Source organism: Ammospiza nelsoni, chromosome 16 (genome assembly GCF_027579445.1).
Source record: "Ammospiza nelsoni isolate bAmmNel1 chromosome 16, bAmmNel1.pri, whole genome shotgun sequence".
Classification (NCBI taxonomy): domain Eukaryota; kingdom Metazoa; phylum Chordata; class Aves; order Passeriformes; family Passerellidae; genus Ammospiza; species Ammospiza nelsoni.
The window spans coordinates 11,813,126-11,833,547 of NC_080648.1; the positions used below are offsets into that span (position 1 = coordinate 11,813,126).

Genomic DNA, 20,422 nt, shown 5'->3' on the forward strand with positions numbered 1-20,422 from the left:
ATGTCAGACTGTGTCCCTGCTCTTGGGGACCTTGTCACAATTGCACAAACTGTGGTCACAGGAGACACTTTGTGTGTGGAGAAACCAAACCATACCTTGGTGCCATCCAGAGGGTCCTTATGGACAAATGCCTGCACAAACTCCTCAGGTCCAATGTGACTCAGCCTTTCCTGTTGAGGGTAGGGGAATGGGAAGAGAGAGGGAAAAATAAGAAAGCACCCCAGAATATCTTCTGTTTCTTTTGATAAAACAGCATCATTTTCTGTCAGCTCTGAGTGGTGTCACTGAGCTGGTACACAGCCAATTAACTGGACATTAAAATTCATAACAACAATTAGAACTATGTCAGCAGAAAGATGAAAATCAGAATAAATACTGACAAGCCACAGTAAGAGTCCCCTCTACTGTGCTGGATGCACAGGGAGCCAGTAGACATCAGTTCTGTTTGGTGCTCCCTCAGACCTGCTGTGGTCCAGCATCACTCAAAAGCCAAATTGTTCCCCAGCTGTTCCAATGGCAGAAAATGCTGTTATCTGGAGTCCACAGCATCCCACAGCATCCCACTGCACCCCACAGCATCCCACTGCACCCCACAGCATCCCACTGCACCCCACAGCATCCCACTGCTCAGAGCCCACCCAGGCCTCTGCCCTGGCTCCTGGCACTGACCCTCAGGTGATGGCTCTGGGTCACTGGGGAAGGAAGGCACTGAGGATGACATTAAAGGCTTTGCTTACACTGGAGAGTGTCCCAGGCACTAAGCAAAAGAATAAATAAAGTATCCAAATCTCTCTCAGTAAAAGAGAGGCCACCTCCAGCAGCTCCTGAAAAAATGTGGCAGCTCCAACAACACAATAACCTTCCTGCTAAGCTTTCCACTCTCCTTAAATGTGTTTATTAGAAAAATAAATATTCTCGGTAGGTTGTAGGCCACAAAAGTGTTTCAGAGGAGTTATTTTGGAATTCTTACTTATTTTGGAATCCAAACTTAGAATACTCAAGCAACAATAAAATTAATGGTAATTCTGGTCAAAGAAAAATTTTATGTCTAGCCCTATGCTTTCTCTCTGGGCCTCTCACCCAAATACTGATAACTGTAAAGGGCTCTTCCTAATCAATAACTGTTTTAAATAAGTATCAAATAATTCTTACTAACAAAGAAGCATCAGACAGTTTCAGTGCAGAACACTTCATATATCAGACATAGCAATGAAAAAGAAAGTAGAGAGAATTGATTACAGTAAAGTGGAATTAAAATATCTAGCTGCATCTGTTTTAAAAAGGCAGTGATGCCTCAGTTACAGGGAATTTCCCCTTGGAAGACAGCTGCACTGTGGAAGAGGAAAAAACAAAAAGCAAGGAAAAACTCCATGCAAAAGGACTTCTGCTTTCTGGTTTAAGTTATATAAAGGAAAGAGAGCCAAAGCTGCATGTTCTGAAAAATATCCATTCCACTTCTTGACAAACAGAATATAAACTATCTTCAGAAATCTGAATTTCTGATTTCCTACTACTCACTCCAATCCTCAGTGCATTTCATGTTTTGTTTTTCCACCCTTCCCCTGCAGGATGAGCAGAGGGAAGGAGGACGGGCAGCAGGGCACCAGAGCAAGGAGAGGTCTGCAGATGGCAGCAACGTTTTATGTCCTCTGTGCACATCCAGGAGCTCTGCGGGGAGCACCTGACCCTGGCAGAAGGGTGTGCAGCACAACCAAGGCTCCAGCACTGCAATTTTTCTCACAAGAGCCTGTTTGGGAGCAGACTGCAGCACAGGGGGAACAGCAGGAATTTGTGGGAGTGGTGTCTGCACACCCTTGCATGTCCATGCACAAAATCCCAAAGGGAAGAATGAAAGGCACATCAGACAACACACAACTTTGTGTATCTGCAGAAATGGATGCGAACTGCTAAAATTTCTTCCAAATTTATAAAAGGCTTAATGACCAGCCTTTTATAAAGGTCATTTATAAATGACCAGCCATTTATAAATGGTCATTTATAAATTACCATTTCAATAGCACCTGCAGAGTTTTTGAGGCTCTGAGCACCTTATAAAAGTGACATTCCTGGGACTTGACTTTGCTAGGATAGGATTCTCATTTCACAAATAAGCAAGCTGAAGCACAGTGACCTGCTCCAAGCTGCAGAGGGACACTGATATATAATTTTCTTCCCAAGCATCTCTTAACCCGTCAAACCCTGCCTCCTGCTGCAGTGCTGATACAGCATGGGATATGCTGCAGCAGTGCAGACATTTTTTGGTTATGTCTGGAATACTTAGCAGCTGATGGCTTAAAATAACAGCTCTGGCTGCAGAAGTTGGGAAACATTCCCACTTACCAGCTCCACATGTGTCAGCTGCTGAGCCAGGGTGTAAGGGTCACTGCAGACACTCAGGATTTCTCTCTGAATTGATGGAGGTTTAGTTTTAAAGGCAACCAGCTTATCAGAGACAGCAGTACTGATCTTGACAATCCCTTCTTGCCCATGGCTGAGGGTTGCAAGCTTCTGATTCAGGGCTTGCAAAAGCTGATTCATCTTTTTCCAGTAAGCCTGGAGAGACAGGGAGAGAAACATAAGCCACCCAGAAAACTTGACATAGGAGTGGGTTTTTGTGCTGAATTTTCCTTTCTGCAAAATACTCCTAAGGCAGCAACAGGTTACCATTTTATTTCCAACAAGCCTATTTCAGAATAACCAGTTGGCTTAATTACAATTCTGTGCTCTGGACACAGAGACTGCAGTCAAGAGGAGAGGCAGGCAGGACTGGTGGGTTGGGCTGGCACTGAAACTCCAGATTGCTGCCAACATCAGGCTCAAAGGAGAGGCAAAGCTACCACATGAGTTACTGCAGCTTTCTGGAGCACAGCAGCTTTTGGTGCCTATCTTTTATGTTAGCTGCATTTTGGCTGAGAACTCTACCTGTTAATGCTGCTTTGTCACCTCTTATTTATTAGGAATAAGAAATGTTTCTAATGCTATTTTCTCCATCCTTTTGACCTGAATGCAGAAGAAGCTTGCATCTGCTTGCTACCCAGCTGGAGTGGCTGGAGCATTGTGTAGCTTTGATTATTTAATATCCAAATGTTAATTGCTACTGAAGGAAGCTCATATTGTATTCCAAGCACAGCCATGCTCAGCAGGCTCATCATTACCAACCTGCCCAGGTTGCTCTCAGAGCTGGAGCAACTCTTTACAGACAATGAGTGGAGTCTCTGGCCATGGAGGATGGGCAGAAGGAAATTACTTCAACTGCTCATGACTGACAGATGCAGACATCACAAAACTGAGATAACAGAACTGTTGGGTGGGTTTAAGGGTAAGGTTAACTGGAAATGTCCTTGGCTAGACTGTGTCTCACCACAAAGAACAGCACACACCTGTTGTGTCCCTGTGTCCTGTGTCCCAAGCTGGATGCAGCTCAAGTGAGCCTTTGGGAAGTCATCCCATGGTTAGATCCAGCCCTTGTGTTCAGTTTTGTAGGCTGTAGATAGTGTTCAGTGTCAGGCATTGACAGCATTCACATTTTAAGGGTTTCACATTTCAAGGAACCAGAAACCAGAGTCAGTGCTCTTCTCAGCTGCACAGAATCCAATCTGCACCTTGGAGATAGCACCTCCTCCTACTTCACAGTGAAGAATAACTTCTCACATCTACTCTGTCTTCATGACAGGGTAGGAAAGGCTGGAGACCTTTAGAACATCCAAAGTGCTTCAACTTCTGCCAGACTTCATAACTTTGGTGCAGCTTTTTTAACAAAAGGTTTCACACTGCTCTCTTGGACTCACATTGCTCTCCTTTCACTTAAGGAAGATGCTCCCTTGAGCTGGGCTAGAACATGCACCAGATGAGCAGAATAAGTCAGGCTCTCCTTTGTAAAACAGCTGCTAAGTCTGAAATGAAGCAAATACCCAGAAGGCAGGAGCGACAATGACAACACACAATGTGTTTGGAATCAAATCTCAAAGGTGAAGTAAAAATTGACTGAGGAAAACCCCACTCCTTCAGGTTTTATCTGTTACTGATGTATATTAGCTCCAAGAAAGGCCTTCTTCATGTAAATCCTCATGTCAACAGATGGTCACACTTTTGATTAACAAAGATTGTTCTGGACCCAAACTACTGACCACCACCTAAATATTTCTCTGTTTCACATCCAGGTGTGTTTGCAAATCTCTACACAGCTTTTTAAGCTCTGTGAACACAGTGGGATTTTTTACTGAAAACTCAAATATCTGACATTTCTAGCATTTTGTGAACTTATTTTGTAAATGGGAAACTCAGTTTTTTGAGAGTGGGGGACAGCACTGAAAGCCAAACCTTCTAATGAATAAAAAACATCTGGCTAAAAGACTTGGCTGGAAACACAGCTCCTCTTTCTAAAAGGAGTTTGGTTGAAAAATCTTGGACCAGCCACGTCTAAGCAGTATCAAATTCTTCATAGTTTGGACAAAAAGCTGCATAAAATTGCTTGAAAGACATGCATATTAGCAAGTCTTTCAATAAATCTTTATCAAGAGATCTAGTTTCACCTCATTTCATGGGGAATATGGCACAAAAAAATAGATACAGACAACAGTAAAGAAAGACTCAGGTAAGCCAACCACATAATAAAGAATGAAAAAAAAAAAGAGACACATTGAAAGGACACAAACAATTACACAGAAATCAGAGCTCTTGAAGAGACTCACTGGAAATCAGTTGGGTGCACCCTTGCTTAGAAAGCTTTTCTGTGCATAGTGAGAGAGAAATTAAAAAAAAAATTTTAAAAATCCTGCTTTTGCCTTTCTAAAAGCCTTTCCTGCCTTCTTTAAACCACATCCACTAACTGAAAACAACATTGTTCATTACCTTCAACGTGCTAGTAATTATCTTGCCACAAAGTGACCCCCCACTGTACAGGAGTTGCATGCTGGACTTATTAACCAATTTCACTTCCCTGCCACATTAACAGTCAAAAGAAGCACACTACTGTTTAATATTTAAAGAAAATGTTTCGTTCTTAACTAGGAAAGTTCCTCTGAAGACAGCAGGCCTCAGCAGGTGGCTTAGGAGCTCAAATTTTAATTAAAATTTCTAACTCTAAATGCAAATCACAGCACTTACTAAGAAATGCTTCTCAGCATGGACACCTTTATAAGCACATCACAGCCTTCAGAAAGTGGACTCTACAAAGAACAGGAGCAGACACTGCAGGGGAAAATCCTGCACTGACCTACATGGACTGGATGACATCACAAATCTTTCAGTCTTTAACTTCTGTGGTTCACAATAGGAGCAAGTTCCTTCCAAAAAAACTTATGGTCACCATCACTGTTCTGTGCTGTCCCTTAAAGGAAATTTGCATTTGGAGGATATGAGCTGTTTCTTAAATTAATTATTGATCTTGCTCAGGCATAATCACTTGCAATTACAGTGCCTAGTAATATCTGAAAAACAGTGATTTGAAACTAATGTAGTCTGAGGCCCCCCAGGGCACCCCCAAGGATTTGTACCAGCTGTGCACGCTCCAGAGCAAAGGTGGGCACTGCCTGCTCAGGTTAGGCAAATAAACCCCTGCTTTGCTTGCAGAAAGTTCATTTATAGCATTTGTGATTCTTCACCAGGGCAACTACTGCTGTTAAAGAGCACATGCTAAGTCCCTGCTCTCCACCCTTTGGTGGACACAAACTGTGGACACAGTTCTGGAGGGTCTGCATGGGTTTCCCTCACTCCCGATGCTGAAGGGCTGCAAGGCATCTTTTGCTGTGGCTGGCCAGGAGCAAGTCCATTGCCTCTTTTCCTTGAGGGAATTCTACTACTCTGGTTAATGGAACTACAGCCACTTTGGGTTTTTTTGTTTGGTTTTTTTTTTTGTTTTTTTTTTTGTTTTTTTTTTTTTGTTTTTTTTTGTTTTGTTTTTGTTTTTTTTTGCCTTCACCTCCACTGTGTCTCACAGCTTCCCTGTCCTACCCCTTCTCTCCCAGCCCAGGCAGTCAATCCACGCCGGCCTAGAGCTCCCTGGAAGTGCCAGACATGCTGCCAGCCCAGTCCAAGAGCAGCTGTTTCCATTCATATTTCATGTGCATGGGAGAGCCCAATTTCATTTCTGCTGTGCTGCAGCCCTGCTAATTCCTTCTGTCCTCTCTCCCCTCTTCTCTCTCTCATCCTCATGGGTAAGTTCTTGTTGTTCTGCTGGACTGCACCCCTCTGTGGCCTGAAGCCAGGCCTTCATGTAGCCAGTGGAACTGAATTTTTCCACATCCCACAGTTAACCTAGCAGTAATTAGAGACTCTCAGTGTACTATTTGCTTATTATTTTCATGAACTTTGCGGTCTTTTTAATGTTTCTGAATTAATTTATGGGGTTCACCCACCTGAATTTGCCTCTCCCAGAGGCTTCATTCACTGTGGCCCACTGTGCCACACACAGAGCTCACATATTGAACCCAGGACCATACAGACCTCTAGCCTGAGTCTGTGCTCAGCAGGCCACACACTGCTGTCTGCTGCCACCTCCATGCTCCCAGACAAGCTACGTGTCACTAATATTAGTATTTTCTTGAAATATAAGAACTTGGATGCAGAGAAGCTGTGGATGCTCCACCCTTGGTAGTGTTCAAGGCCAGGCTGAACAGGCTTGAAGCAACCTGGTCTAGAGGAAGGTGTCCCTGCCCATGGCAGGGATGTGGAGCAAGATGGTCTTTAAGGTCCCTTCCAACCCAAAGCAGTCTGTCATTCTATGATTGGACCTTGGGAGATCGCAGCTCTGCTGCTGTTTGAATTGTCACCAGCACATTCAGTCTATGCTGTGCTTTTACATATTCCTTCTATAAAATGGGAATGCTGCTATCCTACAATTCCATGTGCAGGAGATAAATTCCAATGCTCACTGCTCCAGGTGCTCCAGGAGCACCTAAAGAGAGGTGTGGATTTCAGGGAAGATACTACAGATTATTGCAGAATAAAACTCTGGGAGTATCCAGGAAGAGGCATGGAACAGGTTGCAGAAAAAAGAGGAAAAGAAGGAACCAAGTGGGAAAATGAACTCAATGTTTCAGCAGAAGATCCCAAGTCAGGCATCCTCACCTCATCACATGGGGCTATCCTGTGAATCATGTCCTTGAGATGGCCAATCATCCGCTCCTCCTGGAAGTCATACGGGAATGTCTCTGTCCACTCTGTCAGCAACTGCAAGATTTTGGGTCCAAATTTCCTGATTCGAGCCTGAAATGCAAACCATTGAATGATGGACTGAAACATGTTTACTCATTAAAGCCTCTCACTGTGTGTGCCACTGAACGTGGGGCCAGGTTTTCAAAGAAGGCATTTGTGTTGCACCTGCAAAACTTGCACACATGCATTCAGAGTGTGGTGCACAAATATTACATTTTGGCATGCAAAATGTACCAGAACTCAGGTGCATGCACAACTGCCTGTTTTACATGCAGATTAAAGTATTCTGCACATGCAATTGGCCTGTTTATGGTTGGATGGACATTTTGTTGGTGCAACCTTGATACCTTTTTTAAAAACATCTGGCCTTCTTGGTGAGTTGAACCATTTGTTCTTCCCTTTTGTACTTACAACCCTTCTATATTTTCGTCCTTCTCTGAAAAACTGCACTGGATTTCTTGACCATCAAAGAGGTTTTTTGCTCCTTTGCTTTCTGGCCTTATGAAAAAACTGCTTCATGACCAGTGGCAGATGCACAATGACTAAAAAGATGAACAGAACAGCAGCACTTCTGTAACTTTACCTGGGCTGCTGGTAATGTTGCTGTCTTCCCACATGAGCTCAAGGTCATGATGGGACAAGGACACTCACACAGCATACAGCTGATGCCCAGTTCTGGTGGAGAATTATCTGAGGATTGGGATGGGGCAAGGAGGGAAATGCAGGGAATGGCACAACTGGTGCATCAGTGTTGTCTCAAAAGACAGCCAGTGTGGCTGCTCCCAAAGCTTTCATCCTCTGTTATGTGAAAAGGAAATGGTGTTAAAAAACAAACTGCATTTTTATTTACAGAAAACACAGACTGAAACAAACAGCCTTCTTCTGCATCCCCACGTACTGCAGCTGAAGTGTACCCTGTAATCAGGAAAAATTATACTCTTAAGCTCCCTGGCTCTTTGTTTTTCAACCAAGGTGGTCAAAATGCATATTTCAGCTTTCCACCAACAACAGGTTTCAATGAACCACATCTCTAAAAATAACTGCTGTCAGCTAGCATTAAGCTCAGGCTCAAAGACCAGCAGGTGGCTGCTGAAGGGAAAGCTTTATTGGAAACTACAAAGGTCTGGGGAGACATTTGCTTCAGCTGTGTAAACTGCATTATGAATTGATGGAGAGGACTTCGTGTAAGTCACAGGACATAGGATGGGAAGTTGTGTGTGTACAAAGTTTCAAAATCAGCCCCACTTTCAGGAGCACAAAATCAGCTGTGTCCTACCAGCCCTATATTGCTACAACACCCAGATGAACTTCAGGCAGATAAGTCTTCATAATAAGACATTGTTTTTAATATCTTATAAGTTTAATGAGCAGCAAAACTTTGCAATGCTCACATTTAATCTTCCTAAACTTGTATCTGTCATAGAATTGGAGAACAGAACCTCACACCTTAGAAAACTTGTATTGCATGGTTCACCCCATACAGATATTTCTATTAACTCTGACTGTATGGGTAACCCAAGTCTGGGATTGCTGAGCATTCTGGAGAATGGCTCTGCACAGTGAAGGCAGAGCTCCTGTTGCCCATGGAACCAGCTGCCTATCCAAAACCAAGCACAGATGTTGGTGACTCAGTATTTGATGCCAAACTCACAGTTTCAAAGCTGGAAAGCCTGATCCTGAAAACCATTTCAGAATTTCTGGAAATTTCCAACAAATGCGTGTTCTGTCCCTCTCCACTGCTCTGAAGGTGCATCTCCTGCTCCAGACAACACACCAACCAAGTGTTCACCAATGCAGCAAGGAGAGATTGGGCAGAAGCCAGCACTGAGCAGCATCCAGTGGTACCCAACACCTCTGCACTGTCTGTGGCACTGCCAGAGGATGCACATGTGCTCCCATACACTGTACCAGGCTGCACAGTCCCTGGGGCAAAGTGGGGAGAGTGCTGAGGCAGGAACAGCTTGGATTTTCTCATTCTGTTCCCCTGTGAGGGCCCCAGAGCTGCTCCTGCCCATTCCTGGTGCCCCATTGGTGCTCCGAGGGCACAGGGCAGGAGGGTGGTGGGCACCTGTCCCCTGTTACATGGTGCTCAAAGTGACAGGGAAGGCCAAGGGGAAATATCACTGTACCAGGAGCAAGAAAGAAAAGGGGCAGAGACAGTAAGTAAAAATGGGAGAGAGTGGTGTGTGGACATCTGCACTGGACAGTGTGTGAGGGTTTTGTCCTACCTCCTTGCATCCTGCAGGCTTCCCCAGAGCCTTAAAGGAGTTAAGAAGGAAAGTCACCTGGGAAGACTGAGACAGGGGGAAAGGGAAAATTAGAAGATGATTTGAAGTGACTACTGCCTGAAGCATTGCTCTCAGCCATGGATACCAGGATGCCTCAATGGCAGGATCTCAGTGCAAATCCTTTATGAGAAAGATTCATTCAATCTAAAGAGAGGCAAGGGACCAGAGCAGAGCCCCAGAATCCTCTCCCCATTGACAACACCTCACATTTCTCTGCTGTAAGCATAAACTAACCTTGTCCAGCACAGGGTCATCCAGGCGCTGCTGCTCGATGCACTTGTGACAAACCCGGGACAAAAGCTCATGGGGTTCAATGAAGAGTCTGGAACTCAGCAGGAATGTAAAGATGTAGGCTTTCTGCAGGAGAAGGACAAGTAGACCTACTGTAAGCAGCCACACAGTGGGTAATATTGACTGTAAAAGTCTGAACTTGACAGCTTTTTCATTTCTACCTGGCAAGACTTTATGAACTAAAAGACAACTATTCCTGTCCCTGGAACTGGTTACACTGGGCACAGGAGCAGCAGCATCTCCTTCCTACACAGCATCCACTTCCAGCCCTTGGTTGCCTAAACCCTGGGCAAACATCCAGTGAAGAGAACAAGCAGGAGCAAGCCCAGGCACAGGAGACAGCCCAGCCAGGGTGCTGGAGACAGTACAGCTAAATGGGCAGGAATCTCTGTGCTGTACTGGGTTGGGAGCTGCAGACACCCCCACATCAGCCACATCTTGCTATTGCCCTGCAGATATCACCCAGCCTATTTTCAGCAATATTTCATTTATTCTATTAACTCCTCAAATTTCTTTTCTATCAGCCAAGTCATATCATATGCAGTTCCACATCTGTGAAGCTGTGGGAAGCAGGTCTGCTGGATAAATCCTTGGATTATTCAAATTATTCCAGCAGTGAATTTAAAAGACATGCATGAAGTCTCAGTTGTTGCATCCTGACCCCTCCTTGCATCCTTGCACCTGAATTATCTCCTTTCCCCCAGCCCCAGCCATGCTCCCAAGCAGCAGGTATAATATTACATATCATGCATTGCCTAATGAAAATCTCACAGCCTGATCTGCCCATTACCTATTTTTATTGCCTTTCTGTTCCTTTTTTTTTTTTTAATTGAGATGCTTATTTATTACTTCTTTTTAGCTGATCAGAAACTGAGCTCCGGGTAATTTAAAACACACTGCCTGCTCTGCATTGATAACTTTCCCAGTCTCCTCAAGTACCCAGAAGTCAATGTTACTCTGTGCTTTGAAATACAAGCCATGGAGATATATTAGCACTTAAAAGTCTTCCAGTCAAACTCTGTCTGAATTCCACTGAGGATGTCTGAATTCCACTGAAAATCCAGTGAAGTCAATAGCTTGCAGGACCATAAACCTGCTTCCAGTTTAGATCCTCACACTCTTGGTGAGGAAACACTTAATTTCTACTGATGGAGCAACGATTAGGATCTGGATTATGCTGTCCAGTGACTGCAAAGCTGTGAATACAATACAGGTAAATTACAAACCCACCAGAAGAAGCATCTCTGTCATCACCAAGGGAATGCTCTGTACATACAGGCAAACCTGGTGACTTCAGCAGCCACTGAAACTCAGCTAATTTAATGCCAGTTCAGACTGGGGAGCTTTTTGCTTCAGTTTTTCTCTAAACCTCTCTGGGAAGCGCTGCTATTTTTGAAAAGCTCCAACTGCTACATCACTAATTCATCACCACGACAGCTCCCCCCAATCCTGTTCTCTTATTTAAAGGCAGTATCATCTTTGGGATCTGCTTCTTCATGGGAACAATTACAGAGCAGTGAAACAGCATGTAAAGCAATGCATCAATTTACCAAGCTTTAATTGTATGCTGCTTTTAAATGAGCCCTCTTAATTCAAAATTTAACACATTTGCACTTTTGCATAAAGTGCTGCCCCAATTCATCAAAATTAAACCATTTATTATAATGTGAATTGCTTACTTCAGGGTAGTAATCAGTGGTAGGTATCAGATGCTGGATTAGAGCATCCAGAGATGCTGAGGTAAGGTTTCCATCCTGGAAGATCAGTCCTCCTTGTTCACCTTCTTTTGAAGTATGTAGATGAGGGCTGAAGCCACATGGGGTAAACATACTGGTAGAACTCAGTGTTTGGGGCATGCCTTCCTGCAAGAGAGACAGGGACAAAATCCATCAGATCCACAGCCACATCTGTCTTCTGGCTGATTTGAACAGCACAGCCACCAATGAGAGCTCCCTGTGCACAAAATTAACACGATCCCTTCTTGATAACCTCCACGTCTCTCTCATTGCTGGCACTGGCAGATGCATGGGCAGAACACAGAAAATGGAACATTTTGATTTATGCTTTTGGGCCAGAAAGTGGTGGCAGCTACTTTGGGCTCCCCCCAGTCAAGGGTGGCTGTGAGGATTCCCTTTTCACTGATCTCTGGGCAGGCCCACACAGGAGAGGGGAGATACTTGGGACAGACCTCAGCAGTTCCTGAACAGGATGAAGCAGTTTGTTTGAACCTCTGCCCCCCTGAGAACAAGGCAGGGAGAATTTAGGGTGTGAGGGAGAGAAAAGGGGTGCCACACAGAGCTTGCTTGGGATTGGAGCCCTGTGGCTCCCATGGGACAGCAGAGGTGTCAGAGTGAGTGAGGAGACGGGAGCAGGAGTCAGCTGGGGCAGGATGGGACAGTGAAGGGAGTTGAAGGAAACAGAGAATGTGGGAGCTGATGAGGAGATTAAATAGCAAGGAAAAGAGAAATGAGGAAGAGTGAGAAGGCAGACACTTGAGCTATATTTGGAGCCCAAAGTTAGTCAGTCCTAGATCTATACTTAGGTACTAAATAAATGTTTCAAAGAAGTCCTGAGCACTCATCGCTTCCACTGGAGCTGCTCAGTCCTCAGCACTTCTGAAAAGGAGGCCAGGCAGACTCTGAGCACACAGCCCAGATTCAAATCCCTATATTTCAGTTATCTGGGTTTTTCAGGTTGCATTCTAGGTTTCATCTTGATTTTGTGGTTTACAATCAGCTTTGAATGTTCCTCTTGTTGAACAAAGTTGTTTTGTTTTTGAATTGCTGCAGAGGGATGAGAGATTTTGCCCTGAGAGCTTTAAAGCATCCCCAGCTGCCTCTGAAATCCCTCCTGGAAGCTGCTCCTCTCTCAGCTAGAGGCAGCATTATAGGACATGGATGTGAAAGAACAATGTATGCTCCCTTCCAGGTCTGCAAATAGATCACCCAGAGCAAGGGACCCCTCTGTGACATGACTATTTGTTTTCATGTTTGATTTTACCTCATAAAAGGGAGGATAGGAAAGAGATAAGAGAGGAGAAGCAGAGCCAAGCAAGATCTGAGCCCTGCTGGGCCAGCAGTGACCTGCCATGGCAGAAGGGCCAGGTGACAGCACTGCCAGGGCTCGGCACACACAGCCAGCACACTCACCACGGGCTTTAACACATTCCTCTGCCCTTTTCTGTATTCTGCTCCCTCTGCTTTTCTGCCTCTTTACCATCCCATACCATTTTTCAAAAGCTGACCCATGGATTTGGCTTAGAATTTGGAGTTTGCCTTTCTCCCCCATGGATATCAGCAGCTGTGCTGTGACCCAGGCAGCTCAGCCTCAGCTCCAGGCACAGCTTGGTGAGGTCTCTCCTGCAAAAACCCTTCCCTGCCTGGCACAGCCCATCTGCTCCCCCAGCTCAGGGCCACCAAGGAGCAGGGAATCATTGCTGTGAGCCCGGGAGAGGCTGGGAGCCGAGTCCCAGCTCCGTGGGAGATCAGGCTGTACAAGCAGAACTTGGGTGACTTCATCCTTCAAAGGAGGGAGCGTCCCCCGGAGCCAGCAGCTTCATCCCTTATCTCCCCCTGGGAGCCTCACACAGGCTGCCTCTGGGATTTGCAACCAACAAAAAGGAACCAAAATGTCAAACCTGACCAATTCCTGCCCTGACTGGAAAATAAACTAGATGTTGGATTTCAGTTTAAGGACCGGAACATGTAAATGCCATCCCAGGCAGGATGGAAGTTGAAGCATCCAGTTCTAATGAATGTGCAGATGTGCCTGTTAATAAAGCTGTGAGAGCAAGTAATTGCTGCTTTTTGTGGCACATAGCTCAGACTCTGCGCAGTAAATGGGAAGGACTGCCAAATCCCATTTGTTACTTCTAACACTCTCTATGTTATGGCTTGTTTCTATGGCAATAATCCCAAGAAGGATTTCATGTCCACATAGATCAAGAAATAAATCTCATGGACATACAGCTGTCTAGATGAGGAAAATAAAAAGTTAGAACAGCTGTGAACTTACAGGACACATCCTGGCTGCAGCATAAAACAGAACTCACAACTAATGATTTATTCAGTGCAATCTCTCACTGTCAATGCCATTTTTATTATCAGATAGAAACCATCTAAACAGGATATTGCCTGAACTTCTGCATATTATTAAATGAGAAATCTTGCTGAAATACATGGTAAAGCTTTTTAAGTAAAAGTACATTTTCAAAAAGGAAATAAAACAGCTGTACAACTGTCACTGAGACATCTGTCTTGGGTATTGTCAAGAAATTAAATTTGACTTATTTATTATGAAGTTCTTGAGTAACCTCAAGTTTTCAGGCAAGGCCTGTCTCATACCTGAGCTGGTGCATGATTGCCACCTTACTTGCCACCAAAGAAAACTGAAGGCTTTAACAGATGCCTTTTGCTCCCTTTTATGTTACATTCACAGCAGGGTGAGGCCAGCTGTACAAAGGATAAAAGCCTCTTGCACCACTAAGCTCAAAAATAACTAACATTAGCATTTGGTAGACATGAATTCAGGACAGGGACTTCACTGCCTAATTCCTTTTTCTGTTCATACATTTCCAGAATTCTCTTTTCAAGAGTACTAAATAGAAACAAGATCTTTCTTTGAAAGAGCGCAAATACACAGACAAGGCTCTGCTGTCAGTCACTCACAGAACACAGAAACAAGGGAAGCACTGGGAGGAACACAAACAAGCAAACAACCAAGGAGATTTGTCTTATTGAGCTCTTTGGATGATGGAAAAGGCAGCACAGGCAGAGGCAGCCCCTGCCCTGAAGGGCAGGGACAGGGTGAGAGGCAGCACTGCCAGGCTGCAGCAGAGAAATTCCAGCTGAAGAGAAAAAGAAAATCATCCCCTGAGCACTGTGGAAGAGGGGCCTGGAAAGGATGTTCAATTTCCACCCTGGGAGGTCTTCAAAACCCAACTAGACAAGACTCTGAGCAAAATTCAAGCCCTGCTTCAAGTGGGAGCTTGGACTGATGAGTGCAAGAGGTTGACATTTCCATTCAAGTATTGCCCCATTTCTGAGATTTTTAATATAAACCCTGGCAAAATTGAGTCCAGAATATTAGATATTTGTAAAGAAGTCTAACTTGGCTAAAAAAAGGTTTTTCTGCTTTTCCTAGAAACAACAGCTCAAATGTGGTAAAAATGACTCAAAACCTCACTTGAAAACCTCTTGGACTTAACCTGAGGTCAATGAGATTTAAGGCTGTGATTCAGCAGGTGCTTCCATGAACTTTCATCCAATTCAACACACAATGTTTTGCTGTTCCTCTCATTTCAGAAGCAAATCTGATGCCAATTTCAGTTGATAAATGGTGCTCTGGAGGAAGTGAGATGGCGAGATGTTAGTGAAGGGCAAACTTCCACCCCCAACACGCAAAATGACTGATGATACATGTGGCTGTACACACACAGCATTTAAACTACCTCTGTGCTCTGAAGGGCTGACACCAGGAGATAGGAAAGTGTTTCTGCACTGGCTAGCAAAACAAAAAGAAAAGCCAGGGCAGACTGTTTCTGGGGCTGTCTCTGTTACACAGAACCTCCCATGGGGCAGAAGGCAGGGCATGGGCCTCCTTCCTTGCCTAGAGGAAAACAAGGTGATAAATTGGAAGCAAAGGCAGATTGGACTCAGCACTACCTGGAAAAGGAACACCAAATGCTGCTGGGCTGGGCTGGTAACATTTTGTGTTAATTTTACCAAAATGTTATATCCACCAGTGGTGGCCAGAGCAATCACACCACCATTTAAAAAATAATGGCAACATACACCTTTTTATCTTCCTCCACTGGCCAGCACCACTGTATTTCAACACAGTGATAAAAAAAAGACATAAACACTTCTCACTACCAATGATGCTGCTTACATAAAATATTTCAGGACTTGATTCACTGAGCTAAAGCATGGAACCAAAGGATCACCAGCACTTGGGACAAAAATTACCCACAAATTCTGCACCTATCTACATCTCCAAGCACTTTGAAATCTGTGGAAAACCTGATGGAAACTGTGGAGAAGTGCCCAGACCTGGAAGAATGAGGAGAGTTAAAGGAGCCCTAAGCATGCACTGGTCTGCAGCAGGAGAGGTGCCAGAGGATGGCTGCAGGCTGCAGCTCTGCCTCCCTGGGCCAGGCAGGTGACCTGCAGCACAGCCACGAGGGCAAATACCCCCCAGCATCCCCCAGCTCCACCACGGGCTGATACAATACCCCCCAGCATCCCCCAGCTCACCACTGGCTGATCCCCATGGCAAGTGCAGTTAATGCTAACGGGGACACGAAATGTTCAGGAAACATTTAATGTGGTTTTCAGAGCCTTTGATGTGATAAGTGTTTTATCCTTTATCAAAAACCTAATCGCACTGTTTACTTTTGATTTTCATTTCATCTCTGCCTTCCATCTGCTCTGCCTCTCTCAAGGGGAAACAAGAGCTGGTGCCATGTGACGAAGGGAACGGGGCTGCCGACTTATCTTCCTTCCCACCCACTTAACTTCTGGATTAACCAAATAAATAAAAGCCTTCCCACTCCAGGGATGAAAGGCACAGGGTTCTGACAATCTCCCAGCAGAACTACAGGAGCTAGAGAGGGTGGCGAGGGGAGGTGTGGAGAATGGGGTACCCATCTGTGCCATGAGGAGGCTCCAGTGTCACTCTAGCAAGTGTCACTCCAGTGTCACTCGAGCACGTCAGCATTCAGGGGGCAGGGGACACACCAAGGGTATGGGAGACCCAAGTGAAGTATTCATTTGGCAATGTACAGACTTTAACAAACATACCTAATTCAGAGTGAGTTGGGAATCAAGGTAGAAGACATCTTCCATCCCATCTGAATCCTGCAAAAGTCTTTTCTGATCAAACAATCACCAAAACCATAACTAAAGGAAGATGGCAATAAAACATTCTGGAAAAACATCTTGATCAGTTTTAGTAACCAGGTCTACTACCCAGCCATCACCAACCACATGGGGAACAACCCCTGTCCCCAGTCCCTGTCAGAACAGCACAAGCCACACTGAGGTCTCATCAGCCTCAGTACCTGCCCACTGCTGTCACACAAGCCCCAAACACCACTGAGCTCAGCAGAAACTGCAGTAGCAGATGCTCATTTTTCTTTACATTACTTTCAGTAATTTTCCAGCTATTCATCTTTGCTGACAAAAAAAAAAATATGTGGGAGATAATCATAACAAGTTAAAATTCAGATTTTTCTCTGCTTCTTTTGTAGGGAGGGAAGCAGAAGAAAGAAGAGAAAAGAATTCTGGTGTTTCAGAATACAAAAGGAAAACCACTGCAAAGTAATTGCTTCCAGTCGCCAAGGCCATGGTTAGAAAGGTATTTCAGCAAGAGTACCTGGCACTAACAAACTCAATGTATTTGATGATGATGTAATTAGGAAAGTGGGAGCAGATGTAACTTTCTTATCACCTTTTCACCAGGCCCTAAAACATTCAATTTACAGCCCATGAAGTTGTGAGATTGCTGAAAACTCAACCTGTCAATCCCAGTACTGCTGGAAGTGGTTAAGTGAGCAATATAATGAAGTCTCTACATGAGTTAGAAACACAAAGGAAGCACAGGGAATAAGAACAGTGGGGAAAAACATTTAACTGCAATATTCTCCAATCTCAATAATGATGATTACATCTCAATGCAGGTTCCCTCCCCTTTCCTACCCACTCCTTGCTGCAGCTGAGGAGTTCACTGAGATTCCCATGAATGAGGCTGCAAGAGCAGCAAGTGAATGTATGGCTTTGGATATCTAATCAGAATTAGATGACAACTTTGTTTCCTTTGATCCCACCTGGTTCTCACCTCTTACTCATCCACCCACACATATCACTTCCCTAAAGAGTTCACCCAGTGAAGCCTTCTCAGAGAGGAGGGGAAGGAAAACTCCTCACAAATCTAAAGCAGCTGTCACAGAGAGCAGCCTTGGGTAAAGGAAGGGGAGCTGAGCAGCAGAGAGGACAGGACAGGACAGCTCCATGATGTGTTGTGGTCAACAACACTCAGAGCAGGGCATGTGGGCCGGGAGCCTCAGGGGGCCTGGAAAACTTTTCTTCTTTTTCTTCTGCAAAATTGAACTCCACAGAAATTACTGGGCTCTCCAACTCCACAGATTTACTCCAGGCTAGAACAAGATCTTCTGTAATTCCCCAAGAAATGCACATAGGTGCACTCAAAGCTGCAGCAGAGCCAGTGTATGTCTGCCTGCTGAATCCATTCCATCATGTCAGAAAAATGATCTTGTACTAGAGGTTCATGAGAAATATCTTGCAGTCAGAAAAACAACCATGCTAACCAATTACCTCGAAACCTGACGGACATGCCTCACAAAGAGGCCCAATTTACAGGTAAGGAGGCATTAAATCAATTACCAGCACGGTGCAAGCAAGAACAAGGTCACCTTGCTGAAGGAATATTTCTGTTTGTGCTCATGTCAGAGTATTTTGCTCAATAGAGAAAAATGAAAACCTGATTATCATGAATTTGGTAGACTGGGCTGAAGTAGAATGTAAATCAGAAAAGGGAAGATTTATGGCCAATTAAATTGAACTCCAATCAAAATCCCATTCAGGCAACAGTTCCCCGGGGGCTTCAATTTGTTAGTGCCACATTTTTTTAATAACTTTCTTTTTCATGTAACATCAGCAATAATAAAATCCCTTCAATAACAAGCAGAGCCATGAACACTTTATTTATCTTAAAATGCCATCATTGCCTGGAATCATGAGGCATTGAAAGGATGAGCTGTAATCGCTCAAGAACAACCCCCCACAGCACTGCAATGGGTGTAAAGCTTTTTTTTTTAGTTTCAGAGCAATTTCTCTTTTCATTAATCTGGTTCAAGTCTGAAGTATTTCTCCTGAGTAACAGGGAGCTGGTGCTGACCCTGCCAGGAGAGCAGCGCAGCCTCTGATGCCTCAGACCCTTCCCAGTGCTGGGTGTGCACGGCAGACACAGCCCATGGCAAATCCGTGCCTCATCATTAGCAGATTTTTAGAGTTATTAGAAGGAGAAGGCTATCAACATATTCCAGATGCCCTTGACAATATTTAAATGCATGCCAAAGGCAGCAGTCTGGATTTCTCTCTTTAGGCTAGGAAATCTATTTTCTGCTCTCTCTCCCCTTACACCTCCCCTTCCTCCAGAGTTCCTGGTATCTTGGTAAAGCCCTCAGACAATAAAAAACTATTCTGGTGCATAGACTTTTTTTTTAAAGTAAAAGTTATCCTTTCTTTATCAGCCCAGAAATTATCCATTATAATTTTCCTCCCTTTTTTAAGGTAAGAAAGAGGCTAAATAGAAGATAAATGGGGAAAGGAAAATGAGAGTGCTTAGGGTGGGAATGAATTACTGTACCTTTTGTTAAACACTAAATTGCAAACTTTCCCCAGAGTGGAGTCAGAGCTCAACCAGGCATGGACAGAGAGGGAAATCCCAGAACAAAACCACCCAGGCAGCATTCCCAGAAACCACTGACATCAACAGGAGCCTTTTGGCTCAGCTCAGCCATCACGGACAGGCCACCACCGGGACTGCCTGGAAATCAGTCAATGCTTGGATCTTCTTCCTTCAGCAGTGCAAGTGGTGAGGAGAGGAAGTTATTTAAGGATAACTAACACTTGTCAGCTGCAGGGCTGTGTGGTTTGTTGGGCAGCCTGGGCTGTGGCATCATCAAACTCACACCTAAAATCAAGACAGCCACTGTGGAAATTGTATTTAAATCCAAATACCCGAGCATGACATCCTGACTGGCTTCAGACCTCAGCAGCCACCTCCTCCCAGGAGCAGCTTCTGCCAGAATCTGAGGAATCAGAGAGGATGAAAAGCAGCATGGCAGAGTCTGGCCCTGCAACACCAGCAGCTTTGCAGGAGCAAGGCTGCCTCTCCCCAGCTAAATGAATGCTGTCTCCAGTGCATGCTGTCAGAATTACAATGGAAAGCCCGTAAATAAAACAAAAATGCAGATCTCAGTCCTCCTCTCATGACATGTTGGTGAGAACAAGCCCTGACAGGAATAAAAATCCTCCCACACTAAGCAAAGCAATTCTGCTATTTATGCAGAAGGAAGAAGGAAAGCTGTATATCAAACAAATAATTACAAGAGCAGCTTTATCAGTCCCTGCTGATTACTCTCAGCTCGGTTTGATGATTCTGCCAGAGCTCTGCAGGTTGTTCAGAGAGGTGGATGTCACAACATTTTACTTGCAGGTCTTTCCTTTATTAGCACCTACTGCTACCTGTCTCAGTCAAAAATCTTGGCATACATTTAGAAATTGGTCTCCTGGAATCTGTCAGGGAGGTTTAAAAACCTAGAAATCATATTTTTATACATACACAGACATCCTCAGATAGACACCACGTGAATATGAATGCATAATGATGTGTTTTGGGTGTTACATACGTAAATGCAGTTATATAGAGACATTCATGAAAGTGCACCCCTCCTCCTCAATATGTAAATACAGAAATTCAAGTAACTTCCTTACCACTGCTCCAGTTTGAGTGGGACATTTCTGTTGACCTACTTTCTTCCCCAAATTTGCTAAAATATTAAATGGAAGAGGGTCTCATATCTCAGAAAACATCAACACACTCTGAAGAGCAGCACAAGCTCTGACTGTCAGCAATGTCATTTTATCACCACTGTTCATTACAGT

The 20,422-nt window shown here is 44.4% G+C and overlaps 1 protein-coding gene across 1 annotated transcript in view; it reads right to left on the minus strand.

Annotated features, from left to right (window-relative positions):
* RASGEF1C (RasGEF domain family member 1C) overlaps window positions 1–20,422 on the minus strand; it is a 73,612-nt gene that overhangs the window by 19,848 nt on the left and 33,342 nt on the right. Inside the window, exons 2-6 of the mRNA XM_059483825.1 lie at window positions 11,414–11,596; window positions 9,678–9,800; window positions 7,069–7,206; window positions 2,341–2,553; window positions 96–170 (exon numbers count right to left, since the gene is read on the minus strand). Coding sequence (XP_059339808.1) covers window positions 96–170; window positions 2,341–2,553; window positions 7,069–7,206; window positions 9,678–9,800; window positions 11,414–11,596 — 732 coding nt within the window. The remainder of the gene's footprint in view (window positions 1–95; window positions 171–2,340; window positions 2,554–7,068; window positions 7,207–9,677; window positions 9,801–11,413; window positions 11,597–20,422) is intronic.